This window comes from Pyrgilauda ruficollis, unplaced genomic scaffold (genome assembly GCF_017590135.1).
Source record: "Pyrgilauda ruficollis isolate IOZ18807 unplaced genomic scaffold, ASM1759013v1 scaffold98, whole genome shotgun sequence".
Taxonomy (NCBI): Eukaryota; Metazoa; Chordata; class Aves; order Passeriformes; family Passeridae; genus Pyrgilauda; species Pyrgilauda ruficollis.
The window spans coordinates 1,150,057-1,172,324 of record NW_024531932.1 but is presented as its reverse complement, the minus strand read 5'-3'; the positions used below and the strand labels follow the sequence as shown (position 1 = coordinate 1,172,324).

At 39.6% G+C, this 22,268-nt stretch overlaps 1 protein-coding gene across 1 annotated transcript; it reads right to left on the bottom strand.

The window, feature by feature from the left end:
* Positions 1 to 2,305: 2,305 nt before the first annotated feature.
* On the bottom strand, positions 2,306 to 21,257 carry DNA2 (DNA replication helicase/nuclease 2). The gene is made up of 21 exons (XM_041490087.1): positions 21,247 to 21,257; positions 20,342 to 20,521; positions 19,771 to 19,954; positions 18,303 to 18,448; positions 16,692 to 16,817; positions 15,644 to 15,863; positions 14,413 to 14,530; positions 13,969 to 14,134; positions 12,562 to 12,756; positions 12,147 to 12,377; positions 11,066 to 11,182; positions 10,853 to 10,962; positions 9,695 to 9,804; positions 8,517 to 8,741; positions 7,181 to 7,374; positions 6,988 to 7,077; positions 6,688 to 6,880; positions 4,033 to 4,122; positions 3,245 to 3,427; positions 2,979 to 3,125; positions 2,306 to 2,362 (listed from the first exon to the last, which is right to left on the bottom strand). Exons 1-21 carry the CDS (start codon positions 21,255 to 21,257, stop codon positions 2,306 to 2,308), a joined length of 3,093 nt encoding a protein of 1,030 aa, XP_041346021.1.
* Positions 21,258 to 22,268: the final 1,011 nt, after the last annotated feature.

The following is a 22,268-nucleotide window of genomic DNA, read 5'->3' as shown; positions in this document are numbered from 1 at the left end:
TCTCTGTATATTCATTGAAACACAGAGTGTTTTAGAGAATCACATCTCAATTTTGTTTGAGACTACCAGAGCAAAACATGGTTTCATCTGTAGGCTCAGGATTTGCTGCTCAGTCTAATTTTTACCACATGACAAGGAAGGATACATTTTCTAAGTGGATAAGGAAATGTTCTTCTGTTTGTTTTTCATGCAACTTCATGATGGGATGGAAACACCCTTTATTTAAGTTTTTAATAGCATGCAAACCGTTTCCTGATTAAGCATTACTCGGTGTAAGAAAACAGATTAGCGAAATCTTAAGAGCTTTCTACACACAGATTGTAACCACAGAAAGAAAATCTCTTTTTATAATAAAGTGTCAGAGCCCAGGATGTCTCTCTGACGGTCCTGGATGATCCAAGCCCCAGCCAGGGGGCTTTGAACCCCTGACAGGGGGGTCAGAGACCCTGGCATACAGCCAGAGACCCCTGCAGCTAGGAGTTGGACCCGTGGAACAAATTACCACCTTTGTATGAAGAATTAAAGGTCACAAAAGTTTGGATAGCATAACACTTACAGGGTGAAAAGAAAAATTTTGGGGGTTTTACTATAGGGGTCTAGGAGGCAAGATGGAGGGATTTGGGCATTGTCCTGTTCTTCTTCCTTCTTCTTCCCAGCCTCCATCTTCTTGGTGATGGTGGCACTCTGGGACTGGTGCAGAGTAGAAAGTCACTGTCTAACACAGGTGACAGGTATTGGAACATAACTGTAAATATCGAATATGAAGTTTAGAGTATAAAAGACAACACTGGCCCCATGGGAGGACAGTGTGCCTCAGACTGACCTGCTGAACAGACCTCGGCAGGCCAGACAGAAAATGTTTTAGATAAGAAATAATAAACAATCTTGAGAACGACAGCCGAGGACTTCTGACTCCTTCTTCGACAGCTGGGTTGGGGAAAAGAGACTTTTAATACATCTCAGGGTCATCGTGACCAGAGGAGATCCAGAGAACATATTTTACCCTATTTTTTTCACCTTTTGAAACACCCAGAGCACAGGCACAGTTGATGAAGCATGTATTTTCACCTGAAAAAGGAGGAGATCCTATCAACTTTTCAAATTATTGCTGTACTGTTCTAAATATTTGCCTTGTATAGAGCAAAGTATTAACAAAGTATAAACAACTTTAATGAAAACAACAGCAAACTTTTATTAGTTCAAACATTACAAAAAGTTAGGGAGCAGTAAAAGAGTGAAAATGCCCACATTTAACAAGTTTGTCTGCAACTGTATGCACACAGCTAACTGACATTGATCCAAGAGAAAACAAATGCTAATGATTCTGAAGAATCAAAAAAATTGATGTTTCCACCAGCAGCCTTGGAAAGAAACTTCTCAGCCTCTTTGGTCTAGAATATGAGGTAGCATAAAGAAACTAACAGAGATCCTTCAAGTAAAAGGTTTTTTCTGTTGTTTATATGCCATCCTCTTTAAAAAAATAAAACCTGAGCATGGAAGCTTCTTAGTCAGCAAGCTGCATGTCTAGTTTTGTTTCCTTTCTGATTTGAACACTACAGATCAGATAAACTGCAAACAAGAGTTCTACTATGAAGCATTTCACTTCAGATTGATCTGCTGAACACATAAGTTAATAACAGGGGATTAAGTGAAATCAGCATCACATTTCTCCCTGAGGTATGCAAAATCAAGAGATTAGAAATGTCATCAAGGGATCTTCACATGAGAGATTAACTACATTATGTATATAAATATAAAAGACTTCAGCACTTTTAAAAGCAGGAGTAGACTTGTGAAGTTTTGAAGAAGAGGAAGAGGTTTTTTCTATTTTTTTTTTTCAAACAGCACAGCACCTTTATTAGGAATTCTAACAAGTTAAGTTATTGTATGTAAACTACATTTTCAAGTTTTTAAAACCAAATTGAGCCCAGAAAACTGTGGCTCAATACAGTACTGGTTTACGCTCCCTTCCTCTTCAAGTGTTTCCCCACTCACTTCTGCAGGTAACTGTTCACCAAGGTAAAAGAGAATATAGCAATATCCAGCAGTGGAAGGAACGGAGTGCTTCATATTTCTGGTTTGTCACAAGTAAGCTGGGTGCTTTAGTACTGTAACCATCAGCTTTTTTAAGAAATGTCTGTTATTCCACTGAAAGGAAACTTCCAAATAATTGAATGCTTCCTGTTTTGGCTGCCTGCAGACTGAACAGTGCACATCAGCACAGATACCCCAATTACCAGCTATTTTCATTAAACAACAGCAGAAGAGAAGATACAAAGGTCTGCAAAATTTTCCATCTTCACACTCACAAGATGTTGCACTTGTGGATACTTTCATGAGCCCCGGCTGGAAGATTCAAGATGTAGCAAGTTAAGAAAGCATTTTAACAACACTTGGCTTTCACAAAATCTGTTAGAATATGCACTGGTGTTTGCAAAGAAAGCAGCTAACAAGGTTCTTTCCTGTTTAAATAGGAGATGGAAACAGCAATAGCTAAAGCTTATTCAGTACAATGCCAGAGAGAAATAAAAAAAATTACCAAGTCATCTGAAAGTTACACTATTTTCCTTTCCACCAAGATTATTCATGAAGCAGATGTGTTCAGTGGAAGAAAGCAATCATACTGATGTTAAGATGCCAAGAAACTTGAAATGATCACAAGAAAAAATGCAAAAGCATTAAAAATTAAAAATTCAGGCATCGAAATCAAAAAATTGTCCAAGTTGACTTGCAAGTCAGCACTGACTTTTTCTGCTGAAGACAGAGAAGGTTCTAAACCCATCCACTTGCTTGATCTCAAGTACACTTCTGGCAAATCTAATCAGCACATTTTGTGTGATCAACTTAACAGTGATTGTCTGCCAATCACTGTTAAAAGTATAACCTAAACAACGGAAATCTTCCCATTCTTACCTCAAATCTCAGTGAGTCAATCCTACCTTTCCCCTTTCCCAAACCAGCATGGAGAAAAAGGATATCATTGCCTGGGACTGCAAATGGCAGAGGAGCTTCTCCAGGGGAGGATAGCAGCACAGGGATGGAACACAGCCCACCATGACCAGCTTGTGCTTGGCTCTGGTGATGGCAACGTTCAGGCGGCGCCAGTCCTTCAGCAGGGTGCCAAGCTGGGAAATAAATGTCACTTGCTTTTATTTCTCCTACTTAATGGACATAAACCACTCATCCTCAAAATGCATCTAAACTACTGGAATTGACTGGAACAAAGTTCAAATGACCAACTTACATTTTCATCAATACTGCTCCTAACAAAAGACACAATTATGATACTTTTGTCTCTTCCTTGGTATTTGTCAACTGTGTTAACTTCCACTCTGTTCTCCTTCCATTTTGCCATCAAGTCAGTGATTGTTTTTAACTGATGTCTGTAGGGTGATATAATGCCAATGTCTGAGGGCTTACAGCCAGCCTGAATGAAGAAGAAACCAGAGAAAAAATCTGTCACTGCAGTTGGCTTGGGAAACTCAGTATGGTCAGAAAGATTCTTCTAATTAATTTGTTTTATAAACAGTGCTGCAAGATATTGTATCTAAACTAATGGAACTGTAGGTGTAACTAATATTAACTAAAGGAGATAGAAAACATCAGTTACTGCAAGCTCCCAAGCTTTGTCTTAACTTGGCACAAAGACAGATATCCTTGAAATCCTCATTTTTCTTTCTTCTTTAAACTGCAAGATGAACACTTAGAGCTCCTGGTCTGTGTTTCTGGATGAAATAAGGAACAAAGGCAAATCCTCTGCCCTCCCTCCCAAGAAAGCCCTCATCTCTTAAAAGAATTTGGCATCCAGCTTTTGTTTTTTGCATCTCAGATCCAAGCAGGCAAGAACAGGGAAGAGAATGCAGACGTCAGGCTCCCCACTACGCTGACATGAAGCCAATTTTCAATTTATCCTTAAATTTATCCTTAGGATTATCCCCAAGAGAGCTACCCAACACATACAGTCACGACTACTAAAGCAATGTGAAAATATTAAAGGCATCCCTCCAAACCATGTAATAAAGTAAAAGATACCTTAATAAATAAGGATGTGAGGAAAAGCACTATTTTAGCTTCTGTCACATTGCTTATGCCACCTTTTTCTGCATGTTCTGGTGCTGGGACCTTTAAAAATACAAACAGAAAACAATTACTTTTGCTGTCTGTAATGGGGTACTATGTTCTGTCCCTAACTCACTGAGTCGTATGTGGATTTATACTGATGGTATTAATTAAAGAAATAAAGTTAAATGCTAAGTTTTACTAAACAGAAGAGCCTGTACTGTGAGTTAACTTCAGAATACTGCATTTGCAAAACAAATTGGAACAATCCCCAAAATAAGTCTCTAGCACTAGCTTGTCACCTTAAGAAACTGGCAAACTTAATCATCTGACTTTACAGTTCAGCATTATACATCTTAAATCAAAAAAACCAAAAATGAACATTTTCCTGCTGATAAGGTAAGAGAGCAAATTATAATTTACATGGGACTTCTGCTCTAACACTTTCCATACAACATTATTTTTAGTGAGCTTTCTTCATTCCATGACAGAAGGGATAATTGTTTAATGTTTGAAAGCCTACATCTAAAGCTATAGCACGAACTATCCAAAATGGTGGTATTAAATTGTGATATAAACTCCCAACCTTTAAATAAAGTATTCACTGGATTTACCATTTCTTAACTATTACCTGCCATTCTTTACATCATATATAAATGAGGCCAACAAGCTCAGGATGTAAACTCTTGTCATTGTAGTGTCACAGTTTTGTAATTTTTTCTCTTTGCTTGACTCCTGCCTTCTCTAAAGTTGAAGTAGCACCAAGAGCAATGAAAGAGTGTTTGGAAGCCTCCTAATTCCATGTGCTCAAGTTCTCTTAAAGCAGAAGAGCACTGTTTTACTGCACAGTTTATTTCTGACCACACTGGCATTAGTGTAGCTAAAAACTACACAAAAATAATCTCAGGAAAGAAGTTCTAAAAGCTGTGTCATGCTTATGGTGACACATGCTTACATTTATATTTCTCCTGTTCCCACAGGACACCAGCAGAACCACCAACAAAAACAACTTGGGCCTAGAAATTCTCAGGAGACTTGCCCTAAATCAAGGATGTCATTTTTCAAACCACCAGCCCCAAGCTGTCAGAGAAGTGCAGACTGACACAGGGGTTGACAGAAAAGAAACAAATAGATTTCCCATTGCTGTCACAAACTTGTTGCATTGTTAAGCAGAAAACAATAGATGCTTTTTCTTCTTTTTTTTTAAAGCCAGCACAATAAATGTAAGATTCCTGGTGGTGTCATGGTATTTTTTCCTCTTCCTTCTCTCTCTGTTTGTATCCCTCCCCCCAAGTCTACTTCTTCATAAGCATTTCTTGGTTACACTATAAACAATACAGGGGGGGAAAAAACCTACTATGAAGTGAAAGGAAATAAAAGCTGGTTTTGTTTGTTGTCATGTTCAGTGGGGCTTTTTTAATTTCTCCCTTCATGATTGCCACCACACATGGAGTTCTGACAGGAAGTCCAAAAGGCAAAATGACATTATAGCCTCATGTCTCAACAAATCTAGGATATTTTGGAAATAAAAACTTTCCTCCTGGCTCTGTGAAGAGGACAGCTGTCTTACACTTGAGATGGGCTTTCTAAGAGAGAAAAAATGGAACAGAAACTCTACTTTTTTCATTGGCAATTTTGCTATCATCACTAGATAAACAGTGGTTCAGCCATATTCCTATTAACAGGCCTCTTCCCTGGGACCAACTGCCTGCTTTCCAGCTATCAAGGCATTCCTGGAAAATATCTCTGTTTAGTTTAGACATTTTTAGAAATTTCTCTAAGGCATCAAAGTAAACACTGCTTGTTTTCAGGTCATTAAAAAGATTCTATCAGAACTGTTGGAAAAAAACCATGAATCCTGTACAATGTCAAAAGAGCACAGAAACACTGGTGAGTTCTAACCAGGGTCAGTATAAAAGATCATCAGTTGATATAATTATTGGCACAATACAGCATTAATAGGAATCAACACAAAACCTGTTAAGGAGGAAGAAAGACTCAAATCATAATCAAATCGCCAATTACAGTGACAATTATTAGAGACCACAAACAGGTATTAATTTATTCATCTTTTTCCTCATGCATTTAAACTCTTCCTCATTTTTCCTGCAAGTCAGTTTCTTTGCAGAATTTTTATCTGCACAAGAATTTTACTTTCCCAGCAAAATTCTGGGTCTCCATGAAAGGACACACCTAAAACAACTTATTCATCCTTTGCAGTTCAATGTATAGAATGTCTGCAAAATTCCATGGAGAATTGCAGTTATTGCTGCCACTGGCACACAGCTTTGCCACCAATGACCCTCAGCCAAGGGAAACAAGGCCATTCCCTGGTTGCAAGGACATCCAGTACAGCTACACACTTTGAGCTACACTTTACAGGAAAAGCAAAGTTTAAAGTCCATTCAATATTTTCTGAAATAGTATTTAAATTCAAGTTTTCAGCTTTCTCAGATGTGATGTTTCCAGCAGCAGTTGTACCACCCTGCTCAGCTCTGCCAACAATACCAACGATGCTTTTGTGTGCTGCACATTTCACATGATGCTGGAAAAACACTTTCTGAAGTTCCCTGTTTTACCCTACCCTGAATGAAGTTTTACATGTTGAAAGAGCATAATGAATTTTACCTTTTCTGTGTTCAGAAAACACACAGGTGTGTCTGGATCAAGGACTTCTTTCAGCCACGTTTTTGAAGCATCCCCAAGGTCCAGTTTCAATTTCTTTAGGTTGGGCAAGTTAACAGTGGCATTTGACACCTTCTCTGAGCCACATTCCAGTTTGCCTTCATATACCAGCATGTTACTCAATGACATAATCTTACTAAAGATTTAAAAAAACAAGAAAAGGCATAAAAATCTCACCATTTCAATCCCACATCAAGAACACATGATAAATAATTTTTTAAAATAAATAAACATTGAAAGTACCTATTCATTCTGTATTGCACAGTTAATTGGACAACAGCATTTTGGTTTTGTTCCAGCCTTTTAAATAAGCTTTCACTCATGCCAAGATCTCTGTTACAACACAAAGACAAAAATCAAAATGTGTCAATCAGAACACTGCAAGACCCTTCCCAGAATCTGTGATTAGTAATTGTCCAGCAGCATTTTATCTTACCTTGCTTCTGCATTCAGCACAAGTGGAGGCAGCTGCTGATGATCCCCCACCAGCACAAACCTTTTGGAGCAGAACAGTGGGCCCAGGCAGACAAGCTGGCTGATTTGGGAAGCTTCATCAACAATACAGAAGTCAAATTGCTTCTGAGCAAAGATGGGGTGATTTACTCCCATGCAAGACGTTGCTACCACTGGCTGAAAATTGAGACACACTTCAAGGATAAGGTACATTTTATATCCTTTAGCACTATATTCTTCATATTGTAAGAAAAAATATTTCCCATTAAACTGAATTAAACTGTAAAATTACAGAAATCAAATTATTTTATTGATTACTTATTATCCTTGAAATCAGACCAGCATCACTTAAATATATATTGGCCTGACATATTCTTGTATCAATTGCAAGTGACAAACAAAACCAGCTTTAGAGCAGACTGTAGCAAACAACTTGTTCCTGTCATGTGTTCAGAGTGATGCCAGGTTCTATTCATGGACAATTCATGGAGTGTGCTGAAATGACTGCAGTGAAAAATCAGGTGGTTTGGTGGTTTTTTTCAATACTGAAGAAAAGATAAAACAACAGCAGCACAGTTCTTCCCGCTGCTGTGCTTCCACTGCAATCCAAAATGACCAAAATAAGAAATGCCAAGTCATTCCCCGTATGACTTCAGGCATTCCCCAGCAATACTTATCAATAAAAAGTAAATGGCAGCTTTTGTGAAGTTGGCATTTACTCCAACTACCATCAAACCTTATTCTTTCAGTGAATTTAATTTAAAGCTGCCACTGACTCACATGACCCTGCTCCCATTATGGTTTGCATTAACATTCACACAGACAGCACTAATCTTTCAATCAAAAATAAGGGTTTGGCCAGGTCAGCTCCACAGCATTCCACTTCCTCTTCCCCATCTGCTGATTGCACTAATGGCACAAGGAGCACCAGCGGGAGGGAGAAGGGACAAACAGCAGCAGAATGTAAATAATGCTAAAGGATGTAAATAATGCTAAAGGATGTAAATAATGCTAAATGCAGCAGCCCATTCACAAGACCTCAGATAAAAGCACTGGAGTCTTTGGGGCTTATTACTTACAATGATGAGTTACTTTGAGTGGCCATAAACAAAGCTTCTCAGCTTGCAGACTTTATGTAGGTCATTACTGGCTATAAAGAAATTGAAACAATGCAGAGGTTGAGTATCTCTTTCAGCTCAGATTTCTTACAGCAGTACACACCCTTGGGATGGGTTCCTTCTCTGCAGCATCCAAACAAAATACTAATGTAATTATCTTTAATAATTTGAAGAGCTAGCAAAAAAAAATAAATTTCTCACCTGACTATTATAGACCTCTTCCAAATCTGTTACAGACTTAATTGATCTGGACCTGCAGATTTCTTCTTCTGTATATTTCTGAATATCTGGATGAACCTTCTGAGCTTGCCCCAAGCGCAAGAAACCAACTTTGAATTTGGCCAACTTCAGCAGGACATTGTCCACAGCCGTGTGTGTAAAACTGGTCAAAAGGACACTAAAGCCACAGGCAGAAAGAATTCTCACCTAATGAGTGGCAAAGGAAAGGAAAAGGAGAAGCTGTTAAGGAGAAGCAGAAAAGGATTCATCTGCAAGAATCAATAATCCCAGGTTTGCTAAGGTGAAAAGCACAAGAGGTTTTGGAGGGAGTCAGGAATAAGCATGACTTGGTCTGTATCAGTCTCTCTGGCCAGACTGGCCACTGACAATGTGGGCAACAGTGCTGAGGGTTCCCATGGCCAGCAGGCTCTCAACACTGCTCACACAGAGCCAAGAACCTGGATGTGCACTCCCAAGGAACTGCACTCTAAGATCCCCACTGGAAGAAGAAGCCAGGCAGCCTGTTCCCATAGGACTGCTCTCCATGGCAGTTCAGCCACTGGAGATTCAGGGCAATGGGCTGATCTGAAGATAGCAGCAGCTATCTGCTCTCCAGCCTCCTCTTTGCACGAGCTGATGACAAATGGAAGCAGGGTAACACTGCTCTTTCACGAAAACCTCACTCAGCCCACAGCCTGAATGCAGTATGCTCCTACAGTCCTTTCCTGGGGGAAAGAGAACCACCAGCTAGAGGAGATGGATGCAGACTGCACATGGATCCAGCCCACAGGTTCACCCAATTTACAGTGGACAAGTTACTGGCTGCTCAAGAGTCCCTCTTTTGAGCTATAACTCAAGATCTGAAGACTTGCTGATATTTGGAGCCAAAGAATTTTAACACTAAAGTATCACAGAAATGATTAAATATGACACTTCAATCTCCTCCCTCCCACATACATTCCTACACAAGCAATTGACCATCCTACTCCACAAAATCCAATTTTAGTTCTACCAAATATAGGTTAAGCAAAAAGAAGTGTGTTTTCTTCCTTGAAATTATACAGATACTGTTAGATTAAGTCATGACACTACATAATTGGTTTAATTCTATCCTCTCAATCTCACAAAAAAAATCAAAACTCCAAGGTACATGATCTTACTAGAGCACATATTGTAGTCGTTTTTCCTGTTCCAGGCATACCCACAATAAGTGTGTAGTCTTTTGAAAGCAGCACTTGTTTCATTGCCTGTTTCTGAGGCTTATTTAGACCTTTCAGAAGAAAAAGCAAAATTAAATTACTACACTTCATCATAATCATAATAATTACTAAAGTCACAGCAAAACTGTAATTTTCTCCTTCACTAAAGCCCTTAATAGAGGCAAGAACTGAGCAAAGTCTGTAGGTTCTAATGAAGATATGGCAATAAACATAATACACAAGATAAGTAGTAAAAGGTCTGCACTATGGTCCTAGAAATAAGTCACTGAAGACATTATTTTTAGACCTTTTGTGACTTTTTTTTTCTAATATCTTAATTGACCCCCTTCATGTATTGTGTCTGGACATTTCACACCCAAACCCACAGCTCACAGCAAGGGCTGATGAGTTGCACATACAGCAGCATGTTGTTTAGAACAAACATTACAGCAGAGCTGGTTTGCCCCAGCCTGATGCAAACAAGCAGCACATTTCAGCTATTTGGACTAAGTAAATCTCAAGCAAAAGATTTCAAACTGAGTTTTTATAAAAAATTCAGTTTGCTTTAAGACAACTCAGTTAAATTTATGTTTTCACAGGCAACTCTGTCAGAGCACAAGGAAATATTTCTACCAAATACAAGATGCTGCCTCATACCCAAACAAGTCTTGTTTTTAAATAAATGCCACAAAGCACAACACTATGTTGACACTTGTCAACAAGTCAGCAAGAGTGATTGATTATACAAGTGAATGTTTCCACCAAAGCCCATCTCCTTCCTCTCCCTCAAGTCAGCTTCCTCCAGAGCTGTCTCTGTCCATTCCTTCTGGAAAGGTTACAGAGGGAATCACATGGCCCTCTGTCTGCACTGCACACTGCAGCCTCTAGCAAAAGTAAAATAAAGTTGTCAGCAAGGGGCTGATCAAGTCTTCCTGTGATTAAATGAGTCTTCAGCTAGCTGGAAGACATGCAAGGCAAGAACTTGGTTTTAATTTTCAAGCTGAGAACGTTCACAGGGTCCCAAAGTAGGAAAAACTCCTTAAATTTATAGCATGATAAATACTTTGGCTATAGAGCCATACTAGTAAACAGAGTATTTTGGGGAAAGTCACTTTGTACCCTTTAAAATATTTGCAACAGTTTCCTTTGCTTCAGGAGGAAGGACAGAGCTCAAATGCTGAATGAAACGTGGTTTCTGGAAGTCAATTATCAAGTTGCGGAGCCTTTCACTGTGGATAAAAACAAGACAAAACTGAATTCAAATAAGAGTTGCCAGTTGAGAAACTTCATCTGAAAATACTGAAAGCGTGGAATTAAGTTGATTTTTCATACCTGACTGGGCAATCTTTCATCAATTTAGAAAGATTTTTAAAAGGGACTCCTGTACCAACATCTCCTTCATCATGATCCAATCTAAATACAGTGTTCTTGGGGAGGTTTGACAAATTCCTGAAGGATGACAAGAACATGGATAAAATAATTTTGTTTACCAGTTGTATGTTGATTAAAGGCTTATTACTACATGTTAAATGATATCTTCCAGAGATCCCAGAGTGAAGCAACACTAATTGAAATACACTGTTAACTGATCTAAAGAAAGCATGATCCCAATGAGGGATAATAAAACATAGGCCCAATTTAAAGACAATAAAGACTGAACAATGAAAGTTACTATTAACACAGTAATCACTGTATCCATATAGATTCATTCTAGAGATGTAAGTAAAGAGTTAAAATGTGCTTTTATTCAAACAACCTGGTTCAACAGACAGGCATATATACTGATCAGGTACTGACAGTTTCAGCCAAAACAAGAGAATTCCTGAAGGGTACTACTCCAAAGGCAGTGATGCCTTGGGAAGGCTGGCCCAGAACAGAGGCTAGATGGAGCTAAAGAATAAAGTAGGGATTTATTAGGAGGCCTCAGTGGATCCACCTTGGGCAGCACAAGAGCCCAGCCAGGGCTACACCCAAGATGAACCAAAATGGTCACAAAATGGACAACCAGTCACAGTCTCTCACTTTTATAAGTTCTGGGCCATTTGTATATTGGAGTCAATTGTCCAATTCCAGCTTTAGCCCATGTAGTCCTGTCCAGCTTGTTTTTCTCTCTTCAGTCCATGTTGTTTGTGCTCTCAGGCCTGAAATTTGGGTGGTTGTGCTTGGTCCCCAGATAGAGAAGGAATTGTTTTGTCTCCCTACTCTGTGCAGAGAGCTCACCATCCCCTAATATGAAGCCCAGACCCACACACTAAAGCAGCACAGAATATGAAAAATAGAAAAGCTAAAACCTGAGGCATCACCAGTAGGAAGGGTCAGGACATGTCACAGCTTTTTGGACACCTAGCAGCACCCTTCCTCAAGCCAGTGCCAGAGAGTTTGCAAACAGATACTTTTCTTTTTATCCTATTACCTGCCCAACAAACAGGAGACTTTTGTTCCACTGACTTCTCTAACATAGCCAGCAGCCAAACCAAGTAAACCTTTTTCCTCTCCACTCACAACCACTCGATCACCAACCAACAGGTTTGTCCCAGATAAGGCACCATTTCTACGCTGGAAAAAATGTAGAAACTGTCCCTCAGAAACTTCATGGACTTCATCAATTCTGACCATGTTTCCAACACAATCTCCAGCCTTCTCTCTGAAGATATTAAAAAAAGAAATATTTTAATATTAACATCCTCTCTGTAAGAGAACTATTAAGAATAAAACCCCACAAGTAAAAAAACCATACCACCCACAACCAACCATCAAAACCAAAATAGAAATCAAACAAAAGGATAAAAGGAAGCATCATTGGCATGAGTTTAGAAATGAAACCTTACCTTTCCAAAGAAGGTGTCATCCATATATTTTTATTTCCTTTTTTATGCTCTCCACTTTGTAGCTCCAAGGTTAACATCAGATACCAGAGGCTGAAATACTCCAAGTGGGAGGGTTTCAGGTGCTGGGTCTCTCTGTCAATGACAGGCACCAAAGCAGGAGGAAAGGCCACACTGGCCATCTTCTGCTCCACAGCTCTAGGGACAGAACCAGCCACAGAAAGGCTCAGCCTGCATCCTTTTTCACCTGCAAGTCCATATGTTCATAACAACAATCCAAATACCTACTGTAACATACCAGAGACAGATTAATTTATCATTACTTGAATAAAGTAGAACCTGTATCCGTTGCTCAGATGCATAATCTTGTATGAGTAACTTCACATCATCTCTATGATTTTGAAGGGCACTAAGTTAATCAAAGACCAAATAAAGGCATTTCAAAGATAGTAACACATATATTTACAGAGTCTACCTTTTACTCCTTTCATTGTAACATAGGAGTGTTATTTTGATATCTAGCTAATCAATGGGTATTTAATAGTTAATACACAAGCAAACTTCAAGCCAACTTATTTCAAAACTAAATATCAATAGACATTATACCAAATAATGTATACATCCAGAGAGAGAAAAGCTTATGCAGAAGTAAATAGCTATCCAGCTATATCCTGCTGCTGCAACAAGTGAGTATTAGAAGCAGGATTTCACAGAAACGTGTCAGGTATCCCTACAAAGCTCCCTCAACATACACTTTGACCCCTATAATTTTAAAAACAATCAGGCATTCTAATTCCACAAGACCACCCCAAAGGCTCTCCTTTTCTAACAAACCTCATTTGATCTCTTCCACATACAATTTTGGTTGTTTTTTGTGCAGCATAGAGACTAAAACTTGTAACAGTTGTTAAAACAGTTCAATAACTTTGTGTGAAATTTTATGGAATATTTGCTCACTACTTCTGTTGACCAGGAGATGCAGTAACACTTCAGCAGAGTAGTATCAATGTATTTCTTGTGTCATACCCTACAGGGAAACAATCTTCTGCAGAGTGAACCTGAAAAAGTGCTTCTCCAGCCAGAACTCAGGCCCAGAGATTGCCTTTTTCAGAGAGCTGCAGGTAATACAGCTTTTAAAACAGATCTGTTATTGTCATCAAGTATTTTGTTGAGACTTATCTCAGATTTTGTCTTGCAAAAAGTGTACCTGAGCAAACATATTAAGTCTCTGTGAGATCACGAGCTGAATCATACAAGTTGTAGGGAAATCTGTGGAAGATTCTTTTGGGGTGGAAAAGTCTTCAATATATACAAAACTGTCAACCACAAAAATGAAATTATTATATCAAAAGATATAATTATTTAATCTCATTTAAAAACATTAGTCAGACTTTTTTTTTTTTTTTTTACCTGCTGTATAGAAAGCAGTTGTGCATTTGGGAGCAATATTTACATGTTTGACTGTCATCAATCACAGGAGGCAAAGCAGCAAGCTGTGAATTCTGCCTTCCCACATCGGATTTATATGTACTGTGTGTCAAGTAGAAGGCAACATGATTTCTTAATTTCATTAATTCTGTCAAGAAAAGGATAAACTAAGCTGATGATTTTGCTTGTAACAATTTATACTTCAAAAGTAATTAGCTATCAACTTTTTAGTCAACTAAGCACTGATTATTCACCAAGTCCTTGCACCGTGTTAATAAAACAACTGAATTTTTAACATAAGCTTAGTAACAAGTGAAGCATCCCCAAGAACAGCTATTTTCATAAGAGTAAACTTTACAGTTATAAAGAAAAATTTCAGTAATATTTAAGAGAATTATGGTTTCCAGAGAAGGGGAAGAACTTTACCTCTTCGGTCCATGCGAGCTCCTGAAACAGGATACATTGTACCAGTTTTTAGATAAAGCAGAAATCCAGCTTCAGGATCCACTCTCCGCTCTAAATTCAGCAAAGTGTAGAGAATAACCTGCAAACATTATACATAAATACATATATACACACTGAAATACATCTTATTCCTGTATAGTTGTTGTGGTTTAACCCCAAGCAGCAACCAAGTGCCACACAGCTGCTCACTCACCTCCCCACCCTTGCTGATGGTTGAGATAAAGACAGTTTAAGATGGAAAAGAAAAGCCACACATGCAAGCAAAGCAAAACAAGAATTCATTCATGGCTTTCCATGGCTGGGCAGGTGTTCAACCCAGGAGAGCAGGGCCCCATCACACGGAATGGTGCTTTGGGAAGGCAAATATCCATCACTCCAAACCTTGGAGTGCACCCCACTCTTCGTCCTTCTTTCCCCGATCTTAGATAGTGAGTATGATGATCAGCTACCTGGTCTGGGACATCCCTTGATCCCTGGGGTCCCCTGTCCTGGCTGTCCCCTCACTTCCCATCAGCCCCAGGCTCCTCCCCAGCCTGGTCCTGGGGGGAGCAGGAAAGGCCTTGGCTCTGCTCAGCAACAACAGCAGAACATCCCTGTGTTATCAGCCTGTGCTCAGCACAAACCCAAAACACAGTCCACATTTATCTACTGTGAGGAAAACCATTGCTAACCCCAGTCAAAATCAGCACAGAATTAAAACCAAAACACATTCTAAACTGTATTTAGTTCTTCCACAATTTATATGGCTAAACAGCCATTATTATCACAAGTCATCTAGAAGCTGTAAGTAGTAAGAACTTGACCAAGGATTTAAATTAAAAGGCATCTCTAAAACCTTTTCTCAAGGCTACTACCTCTCTAAATCAGGCCAGCTATATAGAAATATGTATAACCCTAGTTACTGAAACAGTCTGCTTCAACCTAATATTTGAATGTAGTAAGAAGAGACTAAAGAACAGACATTTCAGGACAAAACCCATAAGCGTGCTTGAAGGTGGTAAATGTACATACTTCTTACTACTAAGTTCACTTTAATTTTATACCAGCAGCTTTGGGCATGCCAGGATGAGCCACCCATGAATTCAGATTATACCACATACAAAGTGTTTCATACTCATAAGACAAAATAGGTCACCTAACAAAGAAACACACGCAGCCACTGAGAGTGGAATTAGACATTTGGTGCTTGTACCTGACTTCTGTGCTCTATGGAGTTTGATTCCTTGCCAGACTTGAGCTCTAAAGGCATTATCCGAGACTGTACTCCTGACTGGCAATGGATTTTCACCCTGGCTGTAACATCAATCTTTCCCTTCAACCCAAACCTGGGAGACCAGATATTCTCTTCAATGTCCAAGATATCTACAACCTCTATCTTAGAAGATACATCTTCTGTTTTTCCATCATTTGACCTAGGAAGAAAATTAAGCCAAAAGTTAACAATTTCCCTTAATTATTAATATTTAAACATTAAAATGTGTTGCAACTCAATATATAATATTTCTGCATTACCAGTGCCCTTTAGGCACTAACTTTAGAAATAAAATGCCTCGAGTCTCACTCAAAGTAATCTTCCCATTAACAGAGGAAGAAACACATCAGAAAGTAACATCAGTTAGTTTTGGTATTCACCTAAATTTCAAAGTTAAAACAAGACTTTAAACTATTTTTACTAGTTTTTGGTCTTATCTCAATAACCACACTCTGTCATACATTTGACAGTAGCCTACAGGTTTTACTCGGACCTGCCATTTCACTAAAACTCTAACACTCTCTGGTTAAAATTAACAGCAAGAAGCCACGGACAAGAAGAGTTCAGCAGCTTTTGAGTAAAATCACCACTTCACCAAAGAAATCTTTTATTAGTCAAGAACTCCATTTGATTAATAGTTTCACATTCTGATATGTAGTCTTGCTCAGAACTACAGTAACTCCTAGTTTAGTCAGCAGCTCAAATACCCTTGCTCTTCTGCTCACTAAAAGCTATGGTTTGTACCATGCTGTTCATGGATTTAAAGGATTTAAAGATTTTGAAGTCAGTTCCCCCTCAGGCTTCATGTCTTGCCCAGTACTCACAATGGCAGCTAAACATGCAGTATAAGGTCAGCTCTACAATCAGTGAGGCCATGAATTAGCTCCAAATCACCCAACAGATGTGCATAAGGAGTTCTAAAAATTTCAAGTAAACTAAACAAGATATACAACATAGAAGGGTTTAAAATTTAATTCTGGCTTCTTACAGTTTTAGTTGCATTTTGTTTTGGTTTGCAGGATTGTGTATGAAGTCTTCTGCCCACTTAAAAAATGATGGCAAATATTCTTCTACTTCTTGCATTATTTGTGCTTGTTTCAGATTTAAGACATACCTAAAAAAAAAAAAAGAAAAAAAAGACATGCACATTAAAGCATTAAAGAAACAAAGTATTAAATCAGCTGTTGGAACTAAAGAGATTTGCCTTGAGTAGCAACAAGATCATTGGAAGTAACTGTCAAGTTTTTATAAATATCTACAAACTGTAGATAACAACAGGTGCATAGAGGTTCAACTCAATTCCTAAAGCTATTAACTGAACATCTATTAAAAGAGATATACTATAGCAGAACATCCATTTCTGATGTAACCTTTGAAACAACAGGTACAGCACACTGAGAGCATCAGCGTGGCAGATGTGATGAAACAAAACTAACAGTGTGACTGCAGGAAAGCAGTACCAGACTCATGCATTTAAAAATGGCTATTCCTACAATTCATGCAATGTTGAATAAAAAAATTAAAAGACCATTTGCTTTTAGTCTGGATACCCTCATCTGCTCCTGACACACATTTTAACAGAACATGACACAGAATCTAATCATGTGGCACTAGATAATTCAGTACTGGCAACCACTGGAAATAATGCCATTATTCTACAGCAACAGAGAAATACAAGTGGATTTTGCATAAAAAGGTTCATAGGAGTGCAATTGATCACAGGCAGCAGACTTATACAACTTATTTTTCCATGCCAATAAACAATAGCCTACATATGCAAAAAGGAATTGCAAATTAACAGTTTCATGGAGGCTCAAAATGACATAAAGGCCTTTAAGTAATCTTAGGAGCCACAATTCAAAATATTATCTCCAAAACAGAACTAAGAGTAATAACTCTTGCCACTACAGCTTTAACTTCTGACTCATCTGGGGCTAACAGGTACTGATATTGCCCAACATACAATTTAAAACAGTACATATATAATGATTTTTAATTTACATGAGTAGAATTGTATTTTAATCAAGCCTGCAGTAAAATGTTAAAACTGACAGCCATTCATCTTCCCATTTTCTGATGGAAATACTATTTGTTTGGCTAGCATTTCTATCAGCTTTGCTAAGAAAATAAGTTAAAGGTCTTCTAACAACTGAGACTTAAAGCAACTGATAAAGATATGAAATTATCAGACATCCAGTTCTGGGTCAGTTACAAGTTTCCAGGTTCATTGCTGAGGACCATAATTAACTATTTGTCCCACCCAAATCAGCTTTGGGAGATGCCTGGAAATCTAACATTACAGACACAAACACTGCAACCTGCTTGGCCTAAAAGTAAAAAAACCACCCTGCCACATACAGTTACTCCAAAAGACTAGTTCAGACATATAGAAGTAGCATAGCAGGGAAGACAAATAAATTAAGCTATCAAATGGGGAATTATCTTACTAAAAGATCCCCAGTTTCCATTAAGCAAAGTCATTTGGCAGAACACTCTCCTGATATCAGTGCTACATTTTTTAAAGTACAACTTAAATTGCAAGTTCAAAGTGTTCCTGCCCTGTCTTCCACACATAAAAGGCAGTTGTAATGCTACTTACATTTCTTTGAGGTACTTTTGTCCATACACAATTTTATTTGCTAGTTCTTGCACCTTTTCTTGTGTCAAGTTATTGGTGACTGATTGCTGGAAGATGTCATGAAGAATTGTCCCAACGAGCATTTGGGGCGAACCCGACTCGGAGCCCTGCAACAGATGTCATCATACCTGAAGATTTATGCCCATTTCATGCCAACTTCTCTGTCAAATTTCTGGATTTTATTTGCTGCACATCACAGCCTGCACTTATTTAACTACAAAATCATAACAGCTTTCACCTCACTAATGATTATCTGGTCAAACCTGCCTGTGAGAGCAGCTGAATTGAAGTGGGTCTCACTTGTTGCTTTATCCCAACCCTGACTATGTCAGGATACAATCTCTGTGACTGGCAGGTGAGAAACAAAGGCACAGATTAAAATAAATTTTGAGAAAATTCTGCCTGCAGGCATTTCCTAATGCAAATATGTACTTTTACAATCTTACACAGATCTCTTGCATGAAGCAGTTTCCTGTCTGTTACCATGCTCACAGCAAAATCATCCCATGTATCACCAACATGGCTCAGAAACCCATCAGCAGGGCTGGGCTCTGGAGACTCACAAGAACTGAAAGTGGTAGTAAACGACCTTGACACGAGTCACTACCAAACAGCTGTGGTATTATGGCACAAACTGTGGTATTATGGCACTCTTACAGACCAGTGGATTGCACTCACAACAGGTGGATGGTGCTATCCCAGTCAGGACCCTGTGAATTGTCCCAACAATTATTTTATCCCCCTTACTCTCTAATAAAGGATTGAAGACCATTTCATAGTCTTAATCTCCTGTACTTTTCATGTTCCAGTCACAGGTTCCCAGCCAGGCTGTTTACCACTCTATTAAAATTTTCTTATTCATTTGGACTTATATTCCTATCATGCCTGGGAGTTTTCACCAGCTGAAACTAGCAGCTGCTGCTTCTCCATTTATCAGCACATCTCTCATGTATCAGCAAAGATACTACCACAAGAAACTTCTCCTCTTTCCAAGACAGAGCTGCTGGATTCAGACTCCAGAGTTAGCCCACACCAATTATTAACTGAATTAGCTACGTTTTTCAGAAGCTCTTAACTTGGCCCAGTGTGGTTACATTTTCATATGGATGGCAAGAGACATATCCCTCACAAAGAATTCATATCCACAAAAAATGTGGCAAGAGATTCTAAAAAAAATTATGATAATTATAAGTGGAAAGACCAGTTCTTTAGACCAGTAACTGTATTAAGAGTACTGCATTATTTCAGGTGCAATTCTCAAAAAACCAAGAGAAGCTCAACCAGAGACAGTTTCCACCCCAAATTATTCTGTGTTGTAAACATTATGAATTGCTAATAATGACATCTCTAACAGCCGGATTTGACACTGAGCTAAGCCACCAGTGTCAGTGGAACAGAAACTCACTGGCAGTGTGGAATGAACACTCACCCTGAAGCGTTCACTCAGCACTGCCCTCCTCATGCAGCGAATGCTGCTGGAGATGGTGGTGCCCGAGAGCAGCAGGTCTGGGTACAGGACCAGGTATCCACTCTGGGCATTGATGAGCCAGGTGCCAGAGCTGCACTCCCCTTCCAAATGAACAATGTCCCCTGGAACCACTGGGACAGACTCCCTGCAAGGGAATATACCCACACAATCAGTGTTTGCAAATGACAGACACAACGTATCAGAAACAACACACTAACAGAGGAGATTCAACATTCTTTGAAATGCTGGGTTGGGTTCTTTTAAGGAGTTGACATAAAGAAATCCTGAGAGTGAATAAAGGCATTTTTACAATGACAAAACTGCAGAGTAGCAGTGCCCACTCAACACACATTACCTGACATCAGGTTTCTGGAGATGATATCCATTATGCTAGCACACTGATAATATTACATTCAACAAAGATTCTTTCAGGATCCCATATCACTTTTAAGGCCGTAAAACTCAACTCACAGACAACACAAACAAAATTGAGTCAATAATCCAGTATTTCCAGTATATCTGTGTGGATTACCAGCCATTCCTAAGGATGCACAGCTCTGTATCTTCCAGTGAGGGGGAGGCTGAAATTGTCAAGTGTTTCTCAGGGTCACTTCCATTTCTCTGTATTACATTGACCTCCAGCACACGGTATCTGTTGTTCAGCCCATTCTTCAGGATGGTATCAGGTGAGTCAGCCACTTTCTTCTGAAAACTGAAGTAACAGCCAGTTACAAAGAATACTGAGTTGTTTGAAAACAGCTGACCTACATGCAAAAAGAGGGAAAGCTTCAAATATAAACCAAATTTTACTCCCCTTGAATTTTTATAAATATTTTGTTTGTTTGTTTGTTTTTAGTCTTGTACAGGTAGAGTGTAGGAAATCTCTATAAATATTAAGCAACTTGCTATTTATTACAGTTAGTGCTTCATTTTTGTATCCACATATCCATAAGCACTAGTAAACTAATTATAACTGTACTGCAAACCCTGTGCTTGGGAGAAAGCTTGTATCTCCCTGCAGGCATGAACTCCCACAGCCACACGAACACGGAGCAGTACATTTTTACCCATTACCTGAAGTTGTTTAGAAAACCGGTATTCAAGGTTCAGTTTCCAACAGCCGAACCATGAGGCAGAGCGGCCAAACCTGCCGCTCTGCTGTCACCGAGCGATGCCTGGGGGAGCTGCAGGGCGGCCGGGGCCCCGCAGCCCGCCGTGCCCAGCGCAAGCACCCGCGGCAGCGGCGGCTGCCCCTCACGGCTTACCCCCGGCAGCCCCGAGCGCTTCCCAGCCCGAGGAAGGCCGGTGCCGCCCCGCCAGCCCTCAGAACGCCATCCCGCCTCCCCGCGCCCGGAGCCGCGAGCGGTTTGGAAGTTCAAACCACCCGCGCTCCCGGCCGTCTCCGCCCGGCTGCGGCTCCCCGCACTCAGCCGCTACCTCTCGGCCATGGGCAGGTCCCGTGCGGCGCTCGGCTCGGCTCGGCTCCGCTCCGCCCCCCCCCGCCCGCCCCCCCCCCGCCCTGAGGGAGCGTGAGGGGCGCTGAGGGCTGCGGGGCACGGCCGCCTCGCTGCCAGCCGTGCCCGCTGTTAATTTCCACTTTGTCAAGTGCTGTCCCCCCGGGCCCACCTCCGTTACTGGTGCGGTGGTACGGGGTAATATTAGACGTGCCTGCCGCTCCCAATTCGCTTATGGGCCAATCTGAGCCCGAGAGTCCATCTGTTCCCCTCATAAAGATGTGTGGTCGCTGGCTTTCTGAGGTGGTACTGAAGTTTCGCATACACAGATCTCACTCTGCTGCAGAAAGGACAGTTTTGGCCCATGGTTAGACATCCCAACAGAAGGATCAAGTTCAAATTGATGAAATTTAAAAGGTGAGAACATTCTCAGGTTAGCCCCTTCAGTTTTATTTGGGATAGTCCTGAAATGTCTGCAGTAAACTACATTAATGCTGCTTCCCATTGCAACATTATTCTCTAAGAGAAGCTTAATTTTATAGTTGCTTGTTGATATTATTAAATGCAGTCAAATTGGTGTGATGTTGAGACTACATAAGTGCTGTGAACACTTGGTAAACTTTTGTGCTGTGGTCTTTTTCACAGTGCCTATACATCTCCCATACACCAGAAAATAAATATTTCAACAGAATTCGTTTACGAAGTACAAAATATGCTTTAAATATCTTTTTGAAGTTATCTAAAATGCAACCAAGCTGGGGAATCTCTAGGGAGAAAGTCGGACATAAGTGTTCTTCTGGCTGTGAAAAATGTTTGCAATTTTAAGATATATCAGCATTCTTCAAGTATAACTGTGTAAATTCAGGAATCAAAACACTTCCATACACTGTTAAATTTTATTTTGAAAAACTAATTCTGGAAATCCAGCACAGTTCCATCAAGTAGGTACGTTTTTCACATTCAATACCAGACTCAAGAATTTAGGAGACACTTTTTATGTTCTCT

Bases quoted from the DNA above. Each gene is read 5' to 3' on its own strand.
- DNA2 (XM_041490087.1), bottom strand. The intron at 14,531-15,643 runs GTACAAGCACCA...TAATGTTTGCAG, and splicing joins CCATAGAGCACAGAAGTCAG to GTTATTCTCTACACTTTGCT. The intron at 6,881-6,987 runs GTACTTTCAATG...TTAAATCTTTAG, and splicing joins GTGCAATACAGAATGAATAG to TAAGATTATGTCATTGAGTA.